General features: G+C 45.0%; 1 protein-coding gene across 3 annotated transcripts; it reads right to left on the bottom strand.

Annotated features, from left to right (window-relative positions):
• Nucleotides 1-27,837, bottom strand: LOC123768415 (uncharacterized). Of its 3 annotated transcripts, none has more exons than XM_045758908.2 (45): nucleotides 27,704-27,837; nucleotides 26,584-26,672; nucleotides 26,228-26,390; nucleotides 26,006-26,137; nucleotides 24,663-24,841; nucleotides 24,454-24,585; nucleotides 23,409-23,506; nucleotides 22,940-23,033; nucleotides 22,611-22,755; nucleotides 22,336-22,509; nucleotides 22,016-22,128; nucleotides 21,003-21,113; nucleotides 19,433-19,567; nucleotides 19,126-19,314; nucleotides 18,801-18,948; nucleotides 18,637-18,722; nucleotides 18,244-18,490; nucleotides 17,846-18,028; nucleotides 17,642-17,773; nucleotides 17,261-17,445; nucleotides 16,940-17,117; nucleotides 16,703-16,860; nucleotides 16,429-16,542; nucleotides 15,835-16,051; nucleotides 15,350-15,481; nucleotides 14,178-14,354; nucleotides 13,444-13,656; nucleotides 13,265-13,362; nucleotides 12,983-13,163; nucleotides 4,719-4,891; nucleotides 4,293-4,451; nucleotides 4,119-4,200; nucleotides 3,892-4,046; nucleotides 3,676-3,791; nucleotides 3,398-3,587; nucleotides 2,911-3,121; nucleotides 2,761-2,830; nucleotides 2,517-2,626; nucleotides 2,181-2,305; nucleotides 1,980-2,087; nucleotides 1,599-1,730; nucleotides 1,402-1,521; nucleotides 813-974; nucleotides 551-685; nucleotides 1-242 (listed from the first exon to the last, which is right to left on the bottom strand). In XM_045758908.2, exons 2-45 carry the CDS (start codon nucleotides 26,644-26,646, stop codon nucleotides 66-68), a joined length of 6,402 nt encoding a protein of 2,133 aa, XP_045614864.2. In that variant the 5' UTR covers nucleotides 26,647-26,672; nucleotides 27,704-27,837; the 3' UTR covers nucleotides 1-65. The 3 variants fall into 3 exon arrangements, with proteins under 3 accessions (XP_045614864.2, XP_069192459.1, XP_069192458.1); XM_069336358.1 differs by having other exon boundaries at nucleotides 1,402-1,517; nucleotides 1,595-1,730; XM_069336357.1 differs by having other exon boundaries at nucleotides 24,454-24,581; nucleotides 24,659-24,841.
• Nucleotides 27,838-27,999: the final 162 nt, after the last annotated feature.

Raw genomic sequence — 27,999 nt, forward strand, 5'->3', positions numbered from 1 at the left:
TTTTAAGGGAGCTAGCATTTATTTAGTAAAATAATTATACAGTCAAGTACTCTGGTTTCCAGTGTTCACTTCATCTTGCCTCTGTACACAGCGTTATACATTGTAGAGGGAACAAGACTAAGGGCGTCCTCGTCGTCCTGGGCCTCCAGCCACCCCAGCCCGGAGTAGGAGATCATGAGGGTGCCCGGATTACCATACACGAACGGGAAGGACGATGGGCACAACGAAGGTGTAGTTTTTATCTGTTAACAAAAAGTTAAAAAACAGTGTCTTACTCATCACTTGCTTAGCAAAACCTATGGGGTTCAGTTCCTGAACCGATTATGTGTAACCCTTTCCACATAATCTATTCAGGAACTGAACCCCATATTTTAGCCAACCTTTCCCAGTTATCTTAAATGATGCTACATATCTAGAAAGGAAGCACCAAGCCGGGAAGGCGAATTACTGTTAGCCTTTTCCACCACTGCCCGCAGGATGGGTATGGGGGTGCATAATTAAGATTACAAGCAGGTAGCCATGAACTACAACCAAGAATCTTGAGCCTTACCTTCCTGCCAAACACAAATTTTCCACCCTTCATATAATAGATCAGGAGATCCCTCCGCCTCTGCATGAAGAGTCCGACCTCACCAAGTGGGGTGAGGGACAGCCGGCCATGAACAACCCCATCGATTTCTAGTTTCTGTTTGGGGAAGAGAAAAAAAGAAAAGAGCGTTAATTTAATTAATGACTACACAGTAGTGAACTAATTTCTCCAACTCTTTATATTTTTGATACCTCAAAAATGATATCTTCAAACAAACCCTTACCTGGAGCATTTTGACTTCAAGGTTATGTTCAGACTTTACGCTAAACACGAGTACTGATGAATTGCAGAACCTGTTTGGTAAGGTTGTGACGGTAACAACTGCCCGACTCTCCCAGGACACGGCATCAACATCTGAAGCCCCAGCAACTGCTAGTGTCCTAACCTGAGAGTTAAACAAAATTTAATAGGGAGGATTTGGGGGAAGGGGAGAATTGAAAAGGGGGGGGGGGGGCCGCGGGAGAGGGCGATTGAGAGGGAGGGGCGGAGGTAAGGGAATAGAGATGTTTCAGCGCCAATTTAGAACTACATTTAGATTCAGACCCAGTTTACTTAAGGAAATGACATGCAAACTAGTCCAAACTTACCATGCAACATTCCAAGAATATTAAATGTATGAATTTAGTTTCATTATCGTGTGCTTTATATCAAATAATTTAATGTAAAGATGTATGTAACTAGGTAGTTTCGGAACACGTACGAACTACCCAGCATAAATAAAGCATCTGCCAGTAGAGACATGAAGTCTCTTGTCGCGGTGGAGAGTATAGGCGAATAAATTACACGAGGCCCACCCCACCCCCCCAACTCACCAGTTGCATTTTGTCAGTCTTTTCATCATGTCTGAATAGCTTGAGGTAACCTGGCTCGAAGTCGCTCCCTTCCTCTGCCACCACCAGGTAGGTGTCGTGCCCCTGACTCAGCCATGCTCCCTGCAAATGAACACATTATGAACCACCTTCAAGTGTCTCTCACTATCTGGTAAAGTTAAAGTATAACCAAGACTTGCCTTAACAGCCCTGGTAGTATGGAGGTAGTTCAAGAGCCTGAACCCAGAGGACGGGAGCCCACACACGACAGTAGAGCTGGCGACGTAGTCCAGCACGGCCAGGCACCGTCTGTTGTCCTTCAGCCTGAAGCTCTGGGGGAAAGGGGGTGGAAAGAGCCGATTCAGCAACCTTAAAACCATGGAACAATCTTGGTGGAAACCCTTCCACCCCTTATCCTAGTCCCATTCCCCTCCCAGATTCCGTCGCTATGCAGTAGTTAATTTTGACCAAATTTAGTCAAGTTTACAATCGCCCTTAAAGATCCCGTATCAGAAGTCTTTACGATTCCACCAAACCATTTTACGTTAGCTTCATAATATAACTAATAAAAGAATCCTTACCACTAGGTCTTTACACTGAACAATGCCAAAAGCAGCTTCAAGTCCAATTTGCCCAGCTAGTGAGTGGATGTGTCCGTAGCTGCTCTGGACCCCACTCTCTAGGGGTATCTGCAAGGACAGCGGAGGTTCGAAACCTTTCTTAGTATCAATTTAAAGTAAAAAGTCAAACTATGCCCAGTGAATGTGAAAAAATTTAAATACCATATTAAAGTCTAAAGTCTTGTTGAGCTGTGACGTCATGTTCATTAGGCTGCCCCCACAGGTAGCGAGCAGACCACTACCCAGACCTGCAACACTCACAGGATCCAACACCCTCACTGCACGATCTGAACGCATGCCACAACATTGTAAGAAAATTAAAATTTTGCACATTGTATCAATTGTGAAAAAATATCCCACTAGTTCGAAAAAAATTATATGACCGTCAGTAGCGAAATATTAGCATACGCAGATTTTTGAATAGTGCTTTATAGGTGACCTTTCATAATATATCTATTTTATACATTCCAAAATATAACCGATCACAACAGTACTCACAAAGTCTGGGGAAGTTAGAAGCAATGCGGTATGTAGCGACCAAATTATTATTTTTGTCCAGGCCAACCAGAGTGTCATACGCCTTCGGCTGCAGGTAGTCTCCTTGTAACCTGTGGAGAACAAGCAGGTGCTAGTTTAGCTCTTAACGAGAAATGTAAGTGCCAGACCTCAATAGCTATAACAAGTCAGCCTTCAGAAATTTTACGCAAGAATATTTAAACTAGTTTGTATAGTCTGAACTTACGTGACCGCCAAGAACCTGTAGACAGACTCCAAAGAACTCTCTTCGTAATACCAAATTTCTGCATCTTCGTCTGAAAAAACGGTAAAGATTTTGTAAAGTCGCCTAGATATAAATTATATCTAGAAGAACTTAAATTGCCACCATAATTACCTGCCAGAGCAGCCTTCGTTTTGTGAGCAGTGTTCAGAGCGACGCCGAGGTGATCACCCATGCTAACGAGGTAGTCCCCGTTAATGACCCTCCCGAGGTCGCTTATGTTGTAAGCATTGATAAGGTCGTTCACCAAGGTCACGGTGTTAAAATAACAAGTGTCCACGAAGGTAATTGGCGCTTTAACGATACTTGGGGCGTTTATCTTTACCTGAAGATTAACGTACAGAGACTTAGGATTAAGAGGCACATTTCCCTACGAAAACTGCAACAAACTAGACTTACAAAGACGTAATAAGCACCTGTAAGCCTTCAAGTACATCTTTCCTACATTTATGACAATTTATTTGCTACTACTGTCCTACAGATTCTTTCAGGAAACTAAGCATCAATTCAGGCAAATTGTCCGAACTGAACCTCAAACAAATCTATCTTGTCAGTCTTTATACATTATCAACACTGAATAGAGATTTATGTAGAGTCTTACCGTCAAGTTCTTGAGCCTACCAAGATCCATTTTGTTAAATCTATTGTCTAGAATTATCACGGAACCGGCTTCGAGTGTAACGCCAGATGGTCCTGGGTTAAGCGTCAGGCTTCCAGTCATCTCCTGGTCGCCAGTCCTCAGCAGCAGCGTGTCCTGCCTCACCAGGACGCCATCAACAGTACCGGACACTCTGCAAGAAAGTAGTTTAGTAATAGCGAAAAATCTCCAACAAATTTTTTCCCCAAGCTTTACCACTCCACACTGACAAGAGTACGTACCTTAAATCCAAGCCATTATATGTTAGTCCTTTGAAGGTGGTAACGCCAGGAATCTTGTACGTCGCCCCACTCAAGGTTCCGATGGCAAGTCTCCCGAGTTCAGACACGTCCACACCCTGGGAAGGGTGTAAATTTACCACGTTACTGCACAGTTCACTAAGCAAGTATTTGTGTATGAACGTCACCAAATTGCAAATCTGGGATCTCTTTACGAACCTGAATCGTTGCTTCTTCCACTACAGTCAAGTTTCCTCTGACAATAAGATTTTGAAGGAAGGTTTTCCTTCCTGTGATTACAGCAGTCTTTCCGTACTGGACAAAATCGGTGCCGATTCTCAGCCCATTAAGAGTACCATTCAAGATTATATCACCTGTAGGACAAATTTATTAATTTTTATTTCTGCTTAAACCTATTCTAAAAACCCACGAAGCACAGTACTTACTCTTTGCTTCCAGTTTGGTAATTTTCAGTCTACCAGTTATTTCTTGGTACCCGTCTTTCATGAAAACGTGAAGAAGATCAGTCTGGGGGAAAAAAAGAAGCATGCCAACACGTTTAAATCTAAACTGAAGATAATGGTTAACAAGTTTATTTCAAATAGGTGTCGAGAACTTACTACGCCAATATTGTCTGGTGGGTTGTACACCACGTCTGTAATTACTGCCTCTGCTGTTAATGTGTCTATAGTGAACTCGCCATTAACCATTTGTCCCCGGCATTCTTTTTTCAACATCTGGTCCCACACGACTCCCAGGTCGTGGCCATTTATTTTCCCCTGAAAGAATGATCAGCAACAATGACATTGCTCAGAACTTTAATCTTTAAAGAATATATAATGATTGGGTTTAAATCTGGTGCCAACATAAGTATCTAGGTTTTAATATGTTAGCGTAGTTACATGCCATTTACATGACTTTCCTGTAATCAAGTGGGGCATAGAACAAAGCTATTAAAAGGTCACTTTAAAAGGTCTCTAGTAAACTACTTTAAGGGATAATCTGAACCAAATTTTATATCTAAGTTTAAACACGTATCCACTTGCCATAACATCCAGCACGAGATTAACATGGGCGCCATGGTTCACAGAGGCGAAGGACACTACTGAAGCAATCACATTGGGAACATCAGTAAGCCAGAACACATCCCTTAGTGTGGACACATCTTCGCCGTTCAGAGAATCGGTCAGTGTAAGGGTTCCTCCAAAGTGGACATCACCTGCAGTAGAGATTAGTTTAAATTCTGCACAGTTGTGAGGGGGGGGGATGCCGCCCCCCCAACCCGTCCTTTACCGTTTTATCCAACAGTCTACCCCACAGACGCATTCAATTTTTTTATATACTGTTCATTCAAGAGTGGAATTCTTAAATGTAAATTAATATTTTAATATATTAGCACATATGCATGTTATGTTTTTAAGTGCTGTTGGCGATTATTTTTATATTGAAGCATTTATAGTGTTGTGGTTAGAACAAAATTCTCTAGTGAAACCACTTGTGCCGGGTGTTTCCGAACGAATCAGTAAGTAAGTAAGTAATTATCAAAAGAAGGCACCAAACCGGGAAGGCTATGTAGCACCATCAAATACGCAAAATAATCAGAGGGCGCTAAATATCACCAAGGATGCCAATACGAGAACAAAAACGCATAAAGGCGAACGATATCAAAAGTATCCGAGTCACCAAGAATTCTATCGAGGGACAGGTGACCGCGAGGGGCGGTCGGAAAGCAAGACACACGCTCGTCCTGGAAGTCAGGACATTCAAGAAGGACATGCACGACCGTAAGAGGGACAATGCAACTAGGACAATAAGGAGCAGGGCGGCGCTCCATCAAGTGACCATGGGTTAAGCGAGTATGGCCAATACGCAACCTCGCTAGAGCTGTTTCCCACCGCCGGTTACGGTGGAAGGAGGACGGCCACGAGGAAACACAACATTTAAGAGTACGTAGCTTGTTACCAGTAACAGACAACCAAGAAGCCTGCCAACGGGTAAGGACTGAGGAATGGATAACCGGGTAAAAGTCGGAATACGGAATGCCTTTACGAGAGATGGGACAAGAGCGGACAGCTTCCTTAGCGGCAGCATCCGCACGCTCATTTAAAGACACGCCAATATGGCTGGGAACCCAACAAAACTCAACCGACTTAAATTTACTGTGAACGAGAAACAGCCAATGCTGGATCTCGACAACTACCGGATGAACTGGATTAAAGCACCCGAGAGCCATGAGGGCACTACGAGAGTCAACAACAACCACAAAGGAAGACCGACAACGAGAAAGCAGGAGACGAAGAGCATAGAGAATAGCATAAAGTTCCGCTGTAAAGATGCTAGTCTCCGGAGGCAAGCGACACATATAAGTGCGATCAGGAAAAACAACAGAGTAGCCAACACCGTCCGCTGACTTAGACCCATCGGTGAAGACAGAAACGGAGCGGGAGTGAGAAGAAAAGTGCTCGAGGAAAAGGCGTTTTAGAACTGTAGGAGGGGTAAAAGCTTTAGCGATACGAGTCAAGGATGTACAAAACCGCGGAAGAGGGACCCTCCACGGGGGCAAAGAAGGAACAACACGAGGAGAAACATCAGAAATACGAACGGAAAGAGAATCCTGCAGGCGAGATAACCGGACAGAAAGAGGGAGGTGGTGAAGAGGAACAGGAACCGCAGGAGGGGTAAAAGTTAAAGCACGACAGAGACGAGAGGAAGGATGTTGCAAGGACCGCGCAAGATAGCGAAGACAGTAGCGATCACGGCGGTCCTGGAGAGACAGGAAGCCAGTGTCAACATACAAGCTAAGGACGGGAGTCGAACGAAAGGCACCAGAACTGAGGCGCAACCCAGTATGGTGCAAAGCATCAAGACGGCGAAGAGTAGAAGGAGAAGCAGACGAGTAAGCAGGGCAACCATAATCGAGCTTAGACAGGACGAGAGAGGAATGTAAAGCAAGGAGAGTGCGCCTATCTGCCCCCCAAGAAGTATGGGACAAGACCCGAAGGAGGGTAAGGGACTTAGAGCACTCAACACGGAGGTAAGAGATATGGGGAGACCAAGACAAACGAGTGTCAAGGAATAACCCCAAAAGCTTCGCGGAATCTTTGTATTCAAGGGGATGACCATAAAGTGACAAAGAGGGACGAAGAACAACCCGTTTCCGCGTAAAAGTCATGGCACAAGTCTTAGAAGTAGAGAACTTGAAGCCATGACCTGTGGCCCAAGACGACACGGCATCAATCGCAAGTTGAAGCCGGCGTTGAAGGAGAGGCGAATCATCACCCTGACAACAAAGGGTAAGGTCATCGACATAGAGAGCGGAGAAGACACCAGAAGGAAGAGAGGAAAGAAGACCATTGAGGGCAACCAGAAAAAGAGTAGTGCTCAGAACACTACCCTGGGGCACACCTTCGTATTGCTGAAAAGGGGGAGAGAGAGCGGTACCAAGGCGCACCCGAAAGGAACGACGAGAGAGGAAGCTGCGGAGAAAGAGAGGGAGATGACCACGAAGGCCAAAAGAATGAAGTTGAGATAGGATATGATAACGCCAAGTGGTGTCGTAAGCCTTTTCTAGGTCAAAAAGGACGGCAACAACGGAGGTCTTCGCAGCAAAAGCAGTACGTATATAGACCTCCAATTTCACCAGGACATCTGTCGTGCTGCGGCACTTGCGGAAACCAAATTGAGAAGGGGAGAGGAGGTGATGGTGTTCCAGGAACCACATCAGACGAACGTTAACCATACGTTCAAAGAGTTTGCAGACAACTTGTGAGAGCAATAGGGCGAAAGTCCTTAGGGGAAGTACCCAGAGACCCTGGTTTGCGAACAGGGAGGACAACGGCATCGAGCCAGTCCTCAGGGACTGACGACGACTCCCAGATCCGATTATACAGACTCAGTAAATACTGAGACGTGCTCGGAGGGAGATGGCGAAGCATCTCATAATGAATACCATCGGAGCCCGCCGCCGTAGAACCGCAGAGGGCCAGGGCAGAACGAAGTTCAGAGAGAGAGAAGGGATCATTATAGGGAAGCTGAAGATGAGTGCAGAAATCTAAAGGACGAGACTCAAGGACAGGTTTACGAAGAAGGAAAGATTGGGGAAGATGAAGACCAGAGCTAACAGAAGAAAAGTGGGAACCCAGTTTGGAAGCGACCTGCAACGGGTCCGCCACAAGAGTATCATGGAGGTGAAGGACCGGTGAAACATCGGGAACGAACTTACCCGCTATCTTGCGGATACGCTTCCAGATCTGGGCCAGAGGGGTTTCGGACGTAATTGTCGAGACATAAGATGCCCAACATTCACGTTTAGCCGTACGGATGGCCCTACGGGCCACCGCACTCGCTTTCCGAAAGAAAAGAATCGGTCGTCTGCCTACGGCGGTGCTTCTTCCAGGCTGCACGCTTACAGCGGACAGCCCGAGCACAGTCCGCATTCCACCAGGGAACGCACTTCCGTGGACCCCGAGAGGAAGAGCGAGGAATAGAGCGGAGGGCAGCGTCGAAGACAGTGTCATGAAAAAGGAGGAGAGCGCGAGAGAGGGGCAGAAGGGAGAGGTCAGAGAGAGTAGCACTGAGGGAAAACAGGGTCCAGTCCGCCTTAGCAAACTGCCACCTAGGGAAAGAGAGGGAAGGGCGAAAAGAGAAAAAGGAAACAAGGATGGGGAAATGATCACTTCCATGGAGGTCATCAAGAACCTGCCATGTGAAATCTAAGTAAAGAGAAGAAGAGCAGAGAGAAAGATCAAGACAAGAAAGGGTGCGAGTTCGAGAGTCCAAATGAGTGGGCTCACCAGAATTCAGAAGAGACAGGGAAGAAGAGAGGAGAAACGGCTCAAGGAGGCGACCCCGGGTATTCGTCAGAACGTCACCCCAAAGAGAACGACGACAATTGAAGTCACCCAGCAGGAGCACAGGCTCCGGCAAGGAGTCTAGGAGGTGTTTCAAATCAGGAAGAGAGCGGGACACTCGGGGGGAGATAAATGGAACAAACTGTGTACCATTTCCCCACAAAGATACGAGCAGCAGAACAATGGAGAGGCGAAGGAAAAAGTAAAGGAACAAAGGGAACATCAGCCCGAATCAAGAGAGCAGAAGAATTAGAAGCCCCAGCAATGGCTGGGGGGGGGGGGGAAGAGAAAGGAATAGCCACGAAAACGACCAGGACGAGCACCAAGCATCGGCTCCTGGAGACAGACACAAAGGGGCGAAAACCGCGAAACCAGAAGTTGGAGTTCGAGGAAATTGGCGTAATAACCTCGAACGTTCCATTGAAGAATGGACAACGACGAGAAGAGAAAGGACAAAAACAGAGAACAAGGAAGAAACAAAGGCGAAAGACCAACAGAGCACGTTAAAGAATATCAGGGTCGGGATCTGGGTCAGCAAAGTCAGGGTTAGGGGGCATGGGTAAACTGAGCAAAGACGGAGGGAAGGAAACGGGAGAACAGATCAGAGGTGGGTGGGCAGGGTCCGGAGGAGGAGGAGGAGGAGGAGACAACGGAGAGGAGCAGTCAAGGACAGCAGCAGGAAGAGGGGGAGTAGAAAGAGAGGAGCGCACCCCAGCAAGAGCAGCAACCGAAAGGGAAGCAGGGGCCAAAGAAACCTCCATAGCAGGAACAGGGGGCGCAAGCACTGAAACGGGAGTGGAAGGAGCAACAGAGCCAGAAGGAGGAGCTGAGGAAGAAAGCGAAGCCTTCTTACCCGCCGGGGAAGAGGAAGGAGAGGAGCCAGGCTTACGCTTCTGACTTAAAGAGACCGGTGTCCCAGCAACTACGTACCGGGCAACGGATTCCAGTGTCTCAACAGGAGAAGCCGAACGAGAGCACACACGACGGCCGTTAGGAGAGCGATGGACATCCGCCCGCACCGACAGGCGGCGGGGAGAGCCGATAGATGGAGGAAGAGGATGGGAAGGAGGATCGGAGGGGGACGAGGAAGGAGACACAGAAGACACGACAGACCGGGTAGAAGGAAGGGGAACCCCAGACAGAGGACCAGGAGGAGGATCCTTCGGGAGAGAACCCAAAGGGACAGAGGAGGGGGCAGTGGGCGCATCAGGGTCCAAGGCCTGGAAACGGTTGTGAGTCTGAGGAAGGCGGGAAGGACGAGGAGAGGAAGAGCGCAACACGCGAGCACAAGAGATATTAGCATAAGGCGGGAGCCGGCGAACCTGGCGCCTCGCCTCAGGAAAAGATAAACGCTCCCGGTGCTTCAAGTTGAGGACGGCTGCCTCAAGCTTGTAATGGACACACGCACGGGAGAAGGTAGGATGGGCCTCACCGCAGTTGAGGCAACGAGCCTGGGGAGAAGCGCACTCCGACTTAGAGTGACCTTCGCCACCACACAAAGGACAGAGAGAGACAGTCCCGGAGCAGCGGAGGGCACCATGCCCAAACCTCCAGCACTTGTTGCAGAGCCGAGGAGAAGGAATGTACTCCTGGACAGAGCACCTGGCACCAGCAAGAATGACAGAGGGTGGAAGGGTCCTACCATCAAAGGTAATCTTCACAACCCGGAGGGGTTGACGGCGACTACCACGAGGGGGACGAGTAAACGTGTCCACCTGGAGAATAGAATGGCCCTGGGCAGCGAGGATATGTCGAATATCGCCGTGGCAGTCGCGTAGGTCCCGAACACCGGTCGCAACATGGGGCGGGAGCAAAATAGTGCCAACACTGGCATTCAACTGGACGTTCTTCGAGACCCGAACGGGGGTCTCGCCAAGGCAGGATAAGGCAGCCAAGCGGGAAGCAGCATCCTGAGAAGGAGCAGCAACGACACGCGTACCGAGACGAGTGGGGTTAAAAGTAATGGAGGCATCCACGGAATCAATGAGATGTCGATGAAGGGAGAAATCGTCAGGAGGCGCAGAATCAAGAGGGAGGAGATCAAAATATTTGGCCCACGAAGCGGGACCAAACAAGGCTTGATAGGTAGCAGAACTGGAAGGAATCGAGCGAGGGCGGCCGTGACGAGAACGGCGGTGAGAACCCCCAGAGAGAGAGGGGTTAAAAGGCGCAGTAGTAACAACTAGAGAAGGAGCCGCGCCAGGGGACGAGGTAGTCACCACTGGGGGCTTGGGGCTCGACCCAACCACAGAGGAGGGAGGGGAGCCAGGGGAAGGAGTCAGAGAGGCCAAAGGAGGAGCAAGGTCGGGGCCCAATGCAGCAGAGGCTACAGAGCCCGGTCTTCCAGTACGGACCGACTCGGGGGCTTGGTCGCCCACCCCACGAGCCTGAAAAGGTAAGCCAGAAGCAGCCGAAACAGGGGTTATCATCTTTACGAAATTACGAATTCACTCACGAATGTGCCCCCACACCCACCATGGAGCCACAATTAGAGGCAGGACACCCAACAAGAAGCTATCGCCGATCTTGTCGGGGCCTCCTAGGGGTGCGTCGTGAGTATACGCCCCACAAACGCCACCTTAAGAAACCGACAGTCCGTCGAGATCGGGTTCAGTGACGAAGTGGGGATTGACAATAAAAGGTTCCCCTCGCTCTCGACGTCGGGTACTGCAGTTCTACGGGTGCAAGAGTATGCCTCCTCAAGCACCCGGGCGGCAAAGTAGAAGAAGTCCAAGGGAAGAACCAGAACGAGCAAAAGGTCGGCAGGAAACGGCAAGCAGATAGGAGAAGAGGGGGGAGAAAAACGAAACAGAAGGAAAAGGAAAAGATGCCCAGCAGAATTGGAGAGGACGGCAGCAGGAGCACAAGGCTAGAAAAGGACAGAGGACAGTCCCAAGGAGCATCACACTCCGGCAGCCGCCCACTAAGCCCCCAGACGGCGACAACGAGCTGAGCGGGGAGGGGGAACGAATCAGTAAAGTCTTGTGTAAACCGTTTTTTCCATTCATAAACAGGGGGTTTGGCAGATGCATGGAATCTTTGGTTCTTTGTTTGGAGGACGGGCTGCCCTCAAGAGCATTTTAATGTATTGATGGTTAGCGATTATCAACGCTAGTAAACACTGCTCAACACCTAGTCACGTGATATTTATGGTCAATATAACCATTTACTATATTGTTCCACAAATTCACTCTTCAGCTGACGCATCGAGGTGTACGCAATCTACTTGTTGCAGCCTGCAACACCCTACATGGATGGGATTATTGCAGACGGTACACAAGAAGCGTGGGCGCCGGTGTTCCGAGGCAGTTCCCCTGGATGATCTGGATGATGTGGACAGTGTGGGTGATGTGGTCTCTGGCTTCTTCAGACGGTGAGGTCTGGTCTGGTGGGGCCTGTCTCTAAGCGATCGCGGCGGGCTCAAAGTCTCTCTCCTTCGTGGTGTTGTGTCTTGGAAGGTGGTGGTTGGGGAGGGGAAGTATGGTGCTCCGGCGTTCCTCACCGTAGGTGAGGGAGCTGTGCGGGACTCTTCCTGTGCCCCCACCCCCTGCGTCTCCTGCTGTTGGGTCCCGGCAGTGGGGGATTGCCCCCGATCGGTACCGCGTTATGGCACCGAGGAAGGATGTGCGCCGGTGGGAAAAAGGGGGGGGGGGGTTCCTCGGCTCTTGTGCCTAGCGGCAGCGACAATGCCACGCCTGCGGCCCCTGTGGTTTTCCCTCCTGCGTTGCCCCGGTCTGGGGAAGAGCCTTGTCCTGCCTGCAGGGGCCGTGACCCGTGAGAGTCAAGTGCTGGGCCTTTCTCGGGATCCCCGGGTGCTTCCATCCCATGGTGCTCTTCCACTATCTGGGTGCCGCGGGTGAAGGAGTTTGTTTACGAGTTGCCAGACTGGATGCCTCCGCCTAGTGACCAGGTGCCCGCTGACAACTTGCTTCTTTGGGGACACTTACTGCTTGCGCTTTCCAGTGCTGCGCTTTCCAGTGCAAGAGTTCCCAGTCCTAGTAACATTGTAGTGAATGTTTACCACTCGATAATTTAGATTGAGACAATAATTAGATAAACCTCAGGAAAAAATATTCATAGACGTCATGGACACAACGTACGCCCTCCGGAGCGGTAAGTCTCCTAACGTCCACCTCTGGTCTCGTCGCCTCTATCTACAGCTGCTCGCGACCAGTAATTTTGACCCTTATTCTCAGCATACACACGACTAACGTCTGTCCTGGTACAGTCATCGGGAGGACAACCCCCTTCATGCAAACTGCGCCTACTATCAAGAAGAATGTAGTGATTTCGCTGCAACAGCTTTTCAAGAGACGTTCGCACATTACAATTATGGCGGGTTTGAACAAATGCCTTTCAAGACTAGTTACAATTAGATCAGACACTACTAAAAAAAAAAAACTTACTAGTTCGAAAACTCTGCCAGACAGTCCCATAATTGGGCAACAACTAGAGCTTACCACCGATGGTCCACTGCTTCAAGTATATGGTGGTGCCGGGCTTGCCTACCCTCACACACAGCCTTCCAACATCTATAGCCAGAGGGGCATCCTCCGGAGAGTTCTTCACCACAATGTTCTGGGACACTGAGAACGCTCCGGTGTAGTGGACAGGCGACCTGAACACCTTCCTCCCAGTAACCTGTTGACACCAGTGAAAATTAGCAATGTTTATAGTAGAGTGCATGCGTAATTTTCAAAGCAAATGCTCTCTGCAAATTTTTAAGAGCATACAATTTATACCTTTTGACCGAGTCCATCAGATCTTAAAGCTTCTTTATTCAAGTTCCAGCCTTGTATTTTGCCATCCAAGATAACCTCTCCAACCGAGATCATTCTACCTGTGAGGTACACATCACGTTAAATTAACTTTTCAAAAAGTCACTTCATGTAGATTCTAAACAAAAGCTGATTAAACTCACCAAACGAGACCATTTGTAGAGTGGTAGGCTCGTCAATCTTGGCAGTGTGCCTCACTAGACGGTCCAGGTTGGCACCCTTAATTAGACGTCCCGAAAAAGTAACTTGAGAAGCTTCCACACTCTGCATGACATTCACTCCCGTCAAGGACTGGCTGCCAGTCTTCATCACCCACGAAGACTTGTAGGTCTCGGCTGACACGCCGTCAAAGCTGGCTGTAAGTCACGCACAAGTGTCACCACCTTAACCGTTGGGGCAGAACTAATTATCCTTAGGATATATAAAACAGTAAAGCAAGCATCAAGAGCTTGGTTACAATGTTAAGACTGGTTAAATGGCCTAAGAAACATACCAGCTTCCCTTTCAGGAAAGGTGATCTAGTGCAATTGCCTTTTACCACAACTGCACAAATCTCAAGTTCTCCTAAATCAACTCTTCTGAAGTAATGAAAATTTACACACTTCATTTAACAAATTTTATGTAGAGTAGAGTCTTAAGAACCACGACGCAACAATAACTTCTCATCTACGGAAACATTGACTACATCAGATATTGTTGCAGGGCTCGTCTGAACTCAAATGCTACACATTTCAAAGATTTCTACAAGCGAAGGGCAAATTTTTCAAAGCAATTTCTTAGAAATCTGCCACTTTAAACTTACAAAGGATCAACTTTGAAATAAAACCAGTTACAACCTGTTTACTGCGTTGAGTTTAGTGAACAAACTAGAGCTTACTGGCGAATGTTAAGTTGTGAACAGTGACTGGGCCAGTAAAGGTGAGAGTCCCGGTGATGAGAGCCAGAGTCCCGTCCTTGTGTACTAAACTCTTCTCGAAGGCAGCGAGGTCCGTGCCACTGACAGTGGACGCCGCTAGTACATTAATGTTCCTGCCCACCAGGTGCTGTAGTCCGCCTGACAAAAACAAAAATCTTCAAAATTAGGCGTTAAATTTATCTTAATATAAATATTTCAAAAGCCATTACCAAGGGATTAGAATATTAACTGTGCCTGTGGTAGTAACAAGAGTTCACGATAACCAGCAAGTCCATTTAAATAAATATAATATAATATTTATAGATAGAGCTAGTACATACAATACCTAAAGTCACTAATAGGCATAGCGTTTCGGGTAAGGTGTATAAAAAAGGGGGGAGGAACATTACAAAAATCAGCAATTGTACAAGTTGGTCAACAAACGGCATTGTTTAGAATAGCAAGACATGGGTTGACATTTAGGGGGGGGGGGGGCTCCAAGATAGGTTACATGGTGTTAATTCTAGTTTTTCTTCTCGTGATAATGCTTCATAAATAGCTAGCTTTACTGCTTAAATATATCTGAATACAAGGTTCGTAGAAGAGTCTTTGATGCACAATTCGGGTACATAATATTTAGCAGTTGTAGCTTACAACGTCTACCCACTGGCAAAGCCTACTGAATAGGGAACTAGATCAGGAAATCGTTACATTCTTCAGCCAGCTGGTGGAAGAGCAGGGGTACAAGAGCTCGAGCCTACAAGCTCATACATGAACACGGACAAGTACGGCACTAAGAGGGTTAAAATGTTAAAACCTTGGTGCAAAGATTAGGGTCATTATCAGACATCAACGAGATTTCACACATTGAGCTACACCACGAGTAACCTACCAAAAGGCAGAGTAAAATGTTTATCCTTAAGCTTTAACAAGCTACCTATTTGCGTTTCAGTAATTAATTTCACCGACAAATAATTTTACTTTTGTCATTAATAGGAACAATTAGTTTTTAATGTTCCTAGAGATTACGAGAAAATGGTCTTTACTTTTAACTTTCAATTCTTAAAATAGTGTACATTTACTTTTAATAAACTTTACTAAAGTGGCCAGAGCTTTACAAAGTAAAAGTTGCCTTACAATTTTATTCCACTTACCAGATTTTCGTAGCGAGTTACTGAAGAAGAGTTCATCAAACACCACGCCGTCCACAGTGCCAAGTGGTGCCAGCTTCACCACACCCGCAACCACATTAGACAACAATTTGACTGTTGTAAAGGTCTTTACACCTGCAAAAGTAAACAATTACATGCAACTGACAAAACTTCCCATCTGTAACTGTAGTAATTAGTTCGTGCTACTGTAAATTTGCTAAATGGTTAAATGTTAAAACTTGCGGTACTAGCCTGTCTTGCAGGTCTTATTGTGAGCGTTAAGCCTACATTAAAATTTCAGCATTTCTTGCCAGAAAGTACAAAAATCAATAATTTATTATAACTAAGCTTTTACTAACACTTTCCAGGGACATTAAAAAACTTTGCCTTTTAGGTTTAACAAAATTAAGATTTGTCAAGGAAAAATTACAAGGTAATTTAGGATCAAAATAACCTTAGCAACAAAAAAACCTTTGGCATGTACCTACCGCTTATTACAGTAGTCGAATTTAAGACTACAGTGTCGGCGAGATCTACCTCGTTAAGGAGAACTTGTCCTCTAACCGTCAGGTCGGTCACTACCGGACTATACAAGTGCACATCTTTAACAATGGTTTGGGACCCATCTTTCAAGACTAGTTGTGTGACAAGTCCACCCAACTTTACGCCATTAACAGTCTTCACGTTAATATTTCCGTGCACTCTCTGGAAGGAAACCAACAGTTAGTGCCGAAATTTAGATACGAATTTGTATTTTATACACACACACACACACACCTGCGTGCGTAATTTTCAGGCAGTACATTGACGATGTGCAAGTTATCGCTGGTCAATGCAGTCAGCGTCTAAAGTCTTAATTCGAACTAGTTTTTACCAGCCTATACAGTGCTTGCTTTACATGGGGTTAACATGTGTGATAGTCGTCCATGGTCGTACCTGTGCCAGCTTTGTTCAGTCTAATTTGCCATTAATTATGACAACCCACATGAAACTTTTGCCTACTGTGCTATTTTAATAGAAGAAAAAAAAAAATCAATATCCAACATTTAATAAATGTTTTAAACTTTACTACGCAAACTCACAATATCAGACGTAAAAGTGACGTTCTTGGTAAATACTTGAGAGGTTCTTCTCCAGAGATAATCTTCTGGTCTTTTACCGTTCAATTGTCTAGTCACATTAAAGTCTCCTACAACCTGCAAAACAAAACGGATCGCAATAGCTTCTACTTTAAGTCAACAATATACATTTAAAGGATGGGGGGGGGTAGAAATGGCCTAAGCTACTCTATCCCTTCGAGAGATTTGTCTCAAACATATTTGAACTTTAAACATTTAAAAAAACAAACATTCTTACCTTCACAGCATTCTCAAATATGAAGGTGCGGGGGATGCTACGCGTCTCCACGAGGACAGCATTGTTCAGGATATCATATATATTGACACCGTTCACTATGCCATCAGTCACATTAAGCGTGTCCAGGAACTGTACCGAGCCGAGAACCCGCCTCCCAGCTGCGGAAAGAATCTTTTAAAATCTCCATTCGTTTCATTTAAGTGCATTATAATGTACAACACACATTATGCGACTTACAATTTACTCCCTCTACAAATTCTGCAACCAACATCTTTTGGAAGTCTTGTAGTCTATAACCGGCCACTGTCAGAGCAACTGTAGAGTGGCCAAGTAAAGTTATGCTGATGAACGACTTTGTGCCAGATATTGTCTGGTCACCATTCAGGAGCAACAAGTCCAACTTTCCATTTATTACCTGAAAGTAATTTGCAAGAGTCAAGTTATATTCCGTCTGAAGAGTTTAGCAAATACTACATTAAACCTATACAGCTAGTACTATAAGATTTTTTTTAACTAAAAATCTTGTCAACATTGGAAAACTATAATTATCAAACAAACCTTCACATTGCCAAGAGCAGTTTTGACCAAAACGTTATCTGCCACAATGGTCTCAAAGGAGGTGGGAAGATTTATGGTCTCTCCTCTGTTTCTGAGGTACAAGTCTCGAGGAACAGCGACGCCATTAATACGGCCCCAGACATCCAGGCCTCGTTGTACAGTCAGCCCTCCGAGGGTGTGAGCACCTAGTATCCAGGAGCGTATTAATGTGTAGGAAAGTACGCAAAAGCTTACAGCAAATCAATACCAAGTCAGTGAACCACAACCATTTTCCTGTAGCTTTACTAAGCACTACACAGTTTTAAATATTTATCTTTTTGTAGTGCCTAAACTCAGCGCCTCGATACATGGATGAAGGCTTTGAAAAAAGAAGATTGTTACCCGTTATTTCTTGTGTTTCCTTCTGGTTGTGGAAGAGTGCTCTAGCTGCCACGACTCTCGGGTCCACCGGCACTGTGACGTTCCCAGTTCCAATAAACTTTGCCACAAGATCACCGTCCACAAGCAGGGGACCTGTCAGAAGTCGAACATTACTGATCTAAAGCTTCATGACCATTACTACCCAATATTGTCATGATTACTTACCAGTTATATGTTGATTTGTATTATTTAAAACTAGCTTCTTGACGAAGCTAGAGAAGTTTTCTCCATTAACGGTGATGCTCTGTATGTTAGATGTAGAGAGTGACGCCATAGTTACGTCAGAGTTGATCCTCTGGTCTGTCACCGTTAGCAACAGGTTCCTCGCGTCAATACCAACAGAATCGACTGAAATAATAAAGACTAATCCATCATCTGCATAGATCAAGTTTGTATTTTTGCTTAGCCAATTAAAACCCTAAATTAAAACGTACATACAAAGTTAAGTTTTAGTCTAGAAAACTGCTAAAATGCCTAAAACAAGTTTTTTCGGACGTTTACACCAAGCAACCAGTTCGTAGAAACAGTTTTGTCGAAACCTCAAAACTGATACATTGTCTCACCTGTTCCAGATACTATCAAGTTGTTCGCCTTTATAACCTCAAAAGTCTTTTCTCCAACTATATTGAAGTCACCACCAAGTGTGACTACGTCAGAGACGGGCGTCAGTGGGAACTCCGGCCCACCGAGGAAGGCAACACTGGCCGCAGCTCCGCTCGACAACACCACCTCTCCAAAACTCAAGTTGGCAAGTTTAACATCCTGGGTCAACCTCATGGCGCCCTCGAATGAAGAATCCATACCGTTGATCTGCAATACCAAAATGCAATACCTAGGAGGCGAGGGAGAAGTCACGGCATTTAAAATTTTCGTAAACATTCGCCAAGAGGCGGTATACCAAGCACTACCAAATTAAAACATTAAAACCAAGATTACCAGAATTAATGTTTACATACAGTTTTCACAGTCAGGTCGTCCACTGTACAGTCCATACCATTTTCAGTCTTGCATTTGAATTCGACATTAGAGAAGTGAAGGTCATCTGCAACACATTAACTGTGTTAATGATGCTTACCGTAAAATCTCCCCCACGCCATAACCAAACAAACTAGAGACTTACCCAAATCTGGACCAACAACTTTCTTCGATACAGTAATCCTGGTTCTAGCTTTAGCCACCCTCATCAAGGCTTTATCCACGTCTTCTACGCGATTCGACAGACTTGCAAAGCTAGAGTCAACCTTGTAATTCTCCCCCTTTACATAAATCTGGAAATTCAGTGAAGTTTTAAATTTACGGTCATGGGTTATGGGTGAAGCGCTATTGAAAGCAATAGATGAACCTCTAGCAATTTCATATGGGGAAAAAAAAATCGTCAAAAACTATGAACATTATTCTGTTAATTTGCCTGCATTTTCACCCCAGGAACTTTACAAAATACTTACATCTCTCACGCTAGAGAAGTAGCGGCCCGCCGGCAGCAGGAGGTCTCCGTGGATGGTGATGGGTCGCAAGAAGGTGTAAGGGCGGTCAGTCTTGGGGGCCCCGCGTGTACGCCCAGCCAGGGCCCCAAGGCCGTCCTCCAGGACACCCTTATAGGAGCCACACCAAGCAGTCGTCTCGTTGTGGTACACCTGTCAGTGTAAACTAACAGTTAGCCTACACCGAGTGGCTTACTCAAATTTCAAATAGATTTACGTAAAGCAAATATAATGACGTTAAAGATTAAAAATTGAAACTGTCAATACTAACGGCTAGTGGCTTCCTATGTTCAAACTTGAGGTAGAACACCTGAGGGCGACCCGTACCCGTGTAGGGGTTCACAACAGAGAGGAGAACATTGTTCAAGGTCCTCGGTGCCCAGTTGATCCAAGCTCTCTCTACACCCTGATAAGCAAGATAGAAGTTAGAATTATGTTGTATTTTAAGCCGTCTAGGCACACTTAACTATTGTCAGATTAAACCACGAATCAGAGTATCCTATGACGAGTATTCTCAATGTTGCTGAACACATCACTGACCGCCAATGCAAGAAAAAAGATTCAGTTCACACTAGCGCAAAGTTCAGATATAGTTGGCATCTTATGACTAGGATGGTCTTCAATAGTGAAAACGATATTGTTGTAAATAGATCAAGCGAGCTGTCTCTAGGCTCTATTGAGCCTGGAGACAGTCGAGGCTGTATTGCTGCCAGACGTGCAAGTCATTAACTTGCAACACTAGCCAGTAATCAACATGGCAATAATATGTAAATTAGTGAATTACACAGCCAGAAGGACACATTATACATGGTGTGACAATTTAAGAAATTAGTGGTCAAATGAGTCTTAAACAGTGCACGATCATTTGGGCTACTCTGATAAGTGCAGATGCAATTTGCTACCGAACTAGACGGGTAGCGGTCGACTGTCAATCCGGCCTCAAACAAAAAAGTCAAAGTCTATTCCACACACCCGCCAAACCCATTTTTTATGAATGAAACAGTTTACACACAACTGATTACGTCCGCATACGTCTAACAAGTGCATCGCTGACTTTTATGCTGTAAAGCCTTTACTCACGTATTACAAATTATCGTCAACAGAACTTTCCGAAAAACCAATGCCTAAACGTGCACAATGCCATTATACAACTAATATTTTCTAAGAGAAAATTCCAAATTTGAATGAACAGCACGTTAGAATTTACGAATGATTCTTTGGGGGGTCGCCCACTGGATGGAATGAACTTTGAGGACGGGTTGCGACACAAAGGTTGCCTGGGATAAGAACTTTCGTACTTCAAGTATTTATTACCGATCTACTTTAGTTGCATACAGGAAGAATGGCTATTAAACTTATTCCATTGTTAGTGCACGAGTAAAGAAAACTCTTGTGGGGGTTACGGGATATCCCAAATGTACTGTACTTTTTTTTTCCCCACCCTCCTTGACAGTTTCGCTCGAGGATCTTCCCCCCCCCCCCCCATCTCTGGGGAGATTCCGAGCATGAAGTTTACAACTAACACCAGGGGTTTTGTTGGGGAGGGGGGGTGGCAGAAAGGGTTCTGCAATTAATAAACCATGAAGTATAAGACTAGTTATTCATAGTGGGGAGGAGCCTATCATACTCTCGAGCAAATCAATTTCAGAGGGCCCTTTCCCTGGGGCACGACTCTTCCCCCAGATGGAGGGTTCGCTAGATCACACGTTTGAAATTAATAAAGTAGCCCTGGAGCACAATATAGTGGTAGGTTTATATTTAGTAAACTACAAGCATCATAGCTCCACGACACCATAGTGAGAAGTTATAACCCCCCTCCCCCCCCCCTTTTGTTTACTTACAGCAGTAGAGACCTTGAAGGGGCTACGGACGAACCTCCAGCCATTGTACTGGTAGAAGAACACTCCAGCCTGACTGTTGACCACAGCCAACACAAATTCACCATTTGGTCCCTGAAGTGAGAAGTAATATTTATGAACTAAATGCTTTAAAAGAAATGGTACATTTCAGACAGTACGAGAATTTTAACTAGATAATGCTTGCACCGTCATTTACCCAATCGCTCAAGTTTGCGAGTACAAGTTTGAGGCTTAATCTTTACCGTATTCACCCGGTTCTATTCTATAACGGGACAGCACTAAGACTTGCAAGTACTCCATGCCTTGGTTATTTAAACGAACCGACTCAAAAGTTTAGAGCCACCATTAAAACCAAGAAATTTTATTTTTCCTATCTAGACGCGCTTCACTGTGTCTTAAAGTTTAGTCATCCAAGTTATCCCATTTCTCAGGTCTTCACTTCAACTCAAATTGAGTCGATCCGCCTATGATACGAACTATTAATGGAGCCGAATTAACCCCCCCCCCCCCCCCCCCCCCCCCTTCCGTTGCTCTGTCTGCTTTCTTTCAACCTATTCTATGGAATCCTTTGCTCAGGTCTAGTTTCAAATGTATATTTTTTTTACCGATTATTCCATGCACACAGATAAACAGGCTTCAAATAAACTGACAGTGTTGATATTTAGAACAAACACCAAGTTCCCATGGGAACTAAGGGCTTGGACAGTCAAGGTTGACCAGCTACAGGTGGTAATTTTTATAATAGGAATTCACTCCTTAAATACTATTCGATTTTGCCCCCTCCCCCCCCCCCTTTTTTTTAACCTGGCCACCCTCCACTTTCAGTGGTATCAAGCCATCCTTAATTACCAGCCAGATCTACTAGTACTTTCCAAGTGAAAGTTATTCCTGGTACTAACTGCAGCTAGATATACACCCCAAATAGTAAGCCATCTATTTTAACGCCTTGGGGCTCCATCCCACTAGTCACAAGTGAAGCCCTAGGCTACACCAACCTGGTACACCACCCACTCCCGGGCGCCGAACGTCTTTATGCACTGGAAGGGTACGAACTTGCCATCGTCGTACTTGTAGATAACAGAGTCCACCTCAAAGTTCTTGTTGCCAGCTGTCGAGAATACATACAGGACCTTTAGGCTCTTTTCCTGCATTTGTCTTGGAGAATTTAAATTCACTTTTGTCATCATACTACAAGTTGTCTTCGATTCACCAATCCAGTAAATTTGAACAGTTTGTGAAAGTCAAACATGTTCTACACTGCCCGCAAAACACTTGCTTCAAAAGTACCAATTTAACGCAACTAAAAAACATTTACCTTTGTCATATTTAAATTCATTAGCTACAACAAGGAAGTATTCTGCATTGGGTCCAGAGATAAAGTTGAAGGCCTTCCAGTCAGTGGCAGCACTTGTGCGAATACGCTGGAAAGGCTTCCAGGTAGCTCTGCGCACATCATACACGAAAATGTCGCTCTCAATCTCCACGTTACCTGAGAAGGTTTATAGCGATTATTATGGCAGATATTAACAGGAGTAGTAAAATCAATAACATCTGCAGCTTGGTAACAAAGCAAGTCCCTTAATACCGTACCCAGGTCGTCAGCGTAGTTAGCAACCGCGACAAACTGGCGCGACTCAATCCTGAAAGCCTCGACTCCACGAGCGGTCATGCTGCCGAAGGAGGCGCTGTCTAGCTTGTCGTAGGTGGTGTACACTTTACCAGCCAGAGTGGTTACCTGACAGGCCGGAAGAAAATAACTCTTCAAACACGACACCTTACCATCACGCACCGTGAAAACATACCAAAACGCACCAAGTTTATGGACTCTATAGACCATGCTACGTGGACTTTTTTTTTTTAGCCAGTAGCCAAATCTACTACAAGCATGCAGAATAAAAAATAAAACTGACGAGCCGTACCTGTAGTCTGAATACTACGCTGGAAATGTCTCCGGTCTGTTTGATTTCATCATAAGAATTGGCAAAGGCCAAGTATGTATAACCTCCAAGCTCCCTGGAAAAATAAAATTTGAATTTTATGAAAATACTTGCCTCTAGCAAGATTTATCCCCACTAACTTATTCTGGAAAACATTTAGTTGCAGAGATGGTGTCCAATGCACGTTTTTATAATCACAGCAAGATGAGTAGGTACCAATTATCAGGGCCAACTAAAAACTGTTCATTAACTTTTAAAGCCTTAGGGTCTTTACATTATAGAAAGTCACGGGGGGGGGGGGGGGCCCCAACTTTCCAGTTAACCATGGCTAACTTAAAGAGCACTTTACCCATCTAGCGACAAACATCTTTTCAAGAAACCAGATTGTCCGATTTAAAAATTAAGCTACAAATCTAACAAATTTCTAAACATTCACCGTGACCCATCTTACCATATTGCGACGTCTTGAGCACCATGTGTGCCCAGACTTCTGTGGAAGGTGACCACGAGCCCTCCGGCCCACGTCAGCCTGTACACACCACACCCGACCTGTCGACAACACACCAGATGTATGCAACAGAATTTGCCCGTTTTAGTAACTATTTGTCATACCCAAGATAGAGACCGAAAAGGTACTTGGATCCTCAATACTAGTATTGAAGAAAATTAATGCAAATTTCGCTACGTTTCTATGCAATCACGTGCTCATAACTTTCGGAGCTTCCCCCCCAGATGGTCTAGCCTCATTCCTGTGTTTCACTATAGCCAATCTTTACTCTCGTGTCCACTATATTACTTTAATTGTCCTAAAGTTCCCAAGGAAGCTTTTAATTAACATTTTACAGCTGTTGCTGCAAGAAGTCATGAAGTTAAGAAGGCCAGAATCCCCTCGCCAAAAGAACTATTCGACAACATTAACCTTAAGATTTGTCGGCCTTTTATAAATTTTCCGTGTCAGGGTTGTTACTGCACAAATCAAGCCAAATGTTTGAACTACAACTATATTGTCAGATTCCAGCAGCCTTCCACAACCAATTACCTAAATCTTCCATTAAAACAGTAGTGCCATAACTATTTTCTGCCAGATTACTTCAAAAGTCAGATTAATAAGTAGTCTTGTCCATCAAGAACAGCAAGACTAAACATTTTTTAGCATCATTATGTTAAGCTAAATTTCATCTATATAGCCACTTATAGAAGTCTGTTAGACTTTCCAGGGAAAGTTTAAGAAACCTTTTTTCAAGCAATTTTTTTTTTTTTTTAAGTAGCATACTAGCCTGCATTTTAGTGTAGTAAGTAATGGGGTATCTGAAAGCTTGTATGGGGGGGGGGGGTATAATGGGTCATGGCCTCCAGAGCCGAATTTCTACCAAACCCGGATAAATTTAAAAAAGAATATTAAGCAATAACTGCCAAGTTAAATAAGAATTGAAGCCAAATTAAATTAAACCTCCCAAACTAATAAAGAACATTAAAACCGAGTGCATGGAGCTTACTTTCGTCTTGTCCGCAGCCCTATCTCTCTGGGACTCCACGCACACGAACTCTACGAACTTTTCCAGTAGCAGAACAGGCACGCATTTCGTGGCCCCCATCGTGTCTATGGAAGTAGTCTGCAGATCACCTCCCTAAAAAGAAAAAAAAGTTTAGAAATTATTTGCCTTTCACAGAACATGCAAATTAAACTTTGACTAGCAACACTTGCCTTTTGAAAACCATAGACGTGCAAGCGTCCAGGGTTGTTCCTAGTGAAGCTTTCAGTAATGAACCAAAAGAGGAAGTCTTGGTTTTCAAATGCTACCATCGATATAGGAGTCGCAGGGGCTGCAAATGCCTGCAGGATGGGGTTCACATTCTCGTCAAGATCCAACAGTCTGTAGTAACCTGCAAGAGATTATAGGGAATTTGTGTATGCGCACATTATAAACCAATAATTTAAATTTAACAGTAATTAAATAAAGTCTACGACTACGTCAGAGAAGTATTCAAGGTTCTAAATAAAAAATAAGAGTATGACTATTACCAAATGGCAAGACCAAAAATATAAAATTTTATATAGGCTATCTAGGCCTAACCTACTCACCCCCCCTTCCCCCTGGATCTTTGGGAAGGGTTATTATGGGTCTTGTTATATAGCCGGGTTCGTTCTCTACGCACAGTCAAAGTCCAGGTTAGATTCCCGGGCGAGACAAATGATTGGACGAATTTCATTTCACTTGGCAGCGGGTATGTACTCTAGCGTTAGAGAGCGCGGGGTTGGGGGGGGGGGGATGGTTGCATGCTGAGCGAGGTCAGTATTTGACCTAGGGGGGGGGGGGGGGGGTGTTTGATTTCTTAAACCCAAAACCGGTATGAATACACTGGCTTCGTCCCTCTACAATGAATTTTATTATATTATGAATTCTAAGGGTTTCCATTTAGATACGCTATAGATACGGTTTTTAGCAATTTTTTTTAGCAAAACAATTTACAATCTGCACAAGTTCAGAAATTGCATTTGACCGTTACTTTAAATTCGGTACAATTTTTATTACAAAAACAAACTACAAAATGTTGCGATATACAAGATGATCAAGTTGTGCAAATTATGATCTTTTTCTCCATCCAAGCCTTATGTCACGTATTTTGAAGCGCTTCCCCCCCCCCCCACACACACATTCCTACTACTGTACAGCAAATTTATTTAAGGAGTTACATGCCCAGAATCCATCACTCCTTTCACGAACGTACAGATGGGGCCCCCCCCCCCCTCTTCCACGGTGCTCCCGTTTTCAACAAGTCGTACGGCATCCACGGGTCCCTTACATCGGTGCAGAGATTTCGCCCTCCCTCTTAACCCAGGCCAGATAACCCAGCTGCCGACTGTGCCACTCTAGGGAGGACCCCGCCGGTCTCTAGGGCTTCAAGATACCCTAGAGGATCTAACAACGCCTAGAGGGTCCGAGCACTGCGCGTCGTTTACAATTTTGTCATTCCACGTGCAAGACAAGTAGGGCGAAAATCTAAGACCTAAATGTATACAAATTAAAGTAGTCAAATGGAACATACCCTTTTCATCTCTGGTAAGAAGTGTCTCGACAGCGTGGTCACGCCTGGGCCTCCTGTGCACCTGCAACAGTGACTTCATCTCTTCCTTCAACCTGTGGAGGCTGTCTTCCCTGAACCTTTTCATACGTGCATCTGTACACCAAGATAAACGTGTAGATTATGCAGTGTTAAAAGTCAAGCCATATAATTCATAATCTATACATCTCTTCCCCTCATACTTGCCTACATCACGCTTGCCAAAGCCCGTCAGAGAGCCGAGGCTAGTGCTGATACCAGACCACAGTCTCTGAAGCACACCAGCGTCTATCACCTTCGTAGCCTCATCGCCGAGGTCTCCAGACGCCTGGCCGTTAGGGAGCCTGGCTCTGGCTGGTACACTCCCAACCTACACGAGGGAGGGAAATAGCTACAGAACTTGCAACCTTCAGTATCTTTTAAAAGAAAGTTTAAAAAAAAATATTGAAAAATTTGAAGCAGTTTACGTCTACTGTTAAAATCTAAACTATTATTAGTATGTATTAAACCAGTTTAACACCAACATTTCCACCGTTAAACAGAAGCATTGAACCGTTACTTACAGACCCTGCTGCCAGCAACAGTAGCCCCAGGAGCAACGCGCTCCTTACGGACGGAGCCAGCATGTCTAAGCAGTGCTCCGTTGCCTTTTCTGCAAGGAACCATTGTCGGGTTACTACAATGACAGTTAACGTGGCGAGATTAGTGCCAGAAAGGGGGGAATTCTGTCTACTTCCGGCCCAGTTTCAGCATCCACACCATGTTTAAATCAAATGCATCTCTTGAGAGTACAAAGGAGTTCTTAGCATCATCAGCTTCCAGGAGATAAGTTTATTATTATTAACATCTTTATTGACAAAATTAATTACAATTTTGCCTAATCTGAGGATTTTGATAGTCCTATTAAATTGAGGTTAATGCTAGTATTCACTGTCACGCAGGACAGAGGGTCATACATAAGACAATAGGTCTAAACTGTAGGCTGAAGCACATATATATCACGGTTACAATCAATGTTTTAATGTGTGGATATGTGAAAACAACTTTCTATTGTGCACTGCCACACAAGGGCAGGGATGGGTTCATAAGTGATACAGCTTAGAATATAAATAGAAATTGTTCTTCATTCTTTAAAATGGACAAGCAAATTTTGGGTAAATTGTTAGGATGTCGTCCAGAACACCTGAGTCAATAAAATAGTTACACAGTTGGTGGTACAATAGGCCAGGAGGTCTAAAGTCCTTTACGGTTTCACATTCATCAATGTAGTGTTCTAGTGAATGCATTAAAGGTTTATCACAGAGTTTACAGTCTGAATATTCTGGTAGTGGCTCAGCCTCAGTTCACCTACCACCTGCGCGCTAGTCGACACGAAGTAAGACTTGTTAAGCGGCGGGGCGATTACGACAAAACTATTGTCAAATAGACTTAAAAGGAGATCATAAATATCAGTCTGCCCCCAAATACGACCTTTGAAGTACCGGATCAAAAATAAATCTTATTTAACAGTATTCCTTTATAGTTAAAAAAATTCATACAAATTTAATTTCTAAACGGAATACAACCGTTTCTCAAACACGAAGTGATTGAAGCCTTCATTATTCTTAGTCGTTCAAGAACTTAAAATATATATTAAACGACTAACCTTCCGTTGGTAATGTAAATAAGAAATAACAACCTCACCTCTGTTCTCAACCTCGCTGTGTCAGAGGAGTGACTACTCAAAGTGGTTCCCACAGCTAAGAACAAAGCTTCGAAACAATGCCCCCCCCCCCCTCCTTCCTAGGAGGAAGATAGTAAACTTAACTTGAACAATTTGTAACACTAACTGGCTACTCTATGCTGGTGAACACACGAACGAACGCACACTCGTCCTGTTCGCAACTCTCCGTCGTCAGGTGGCAGCACTGTCAAGAGTGACTGATCGAGCCGTTAACATGTCCTCACCACGTTAAACTCCTGATACAAACAGTGCTGCT

Source organism: Procambarus clarkii, chromosome 35 (assembly GCF_040958095.1).
Source record: "Procambarus clarkii isolate CNS0578487 chromosome 35, FALCON_Pclarkii_2.0, whole genome shotgun sequence".
Taxonomy (NCBI): Eukaryota; Metazoa; Arthropoda; class Malacostraca; order Decapoda; family Cambaridae; genus Procambarus; species Procambarus clarkii.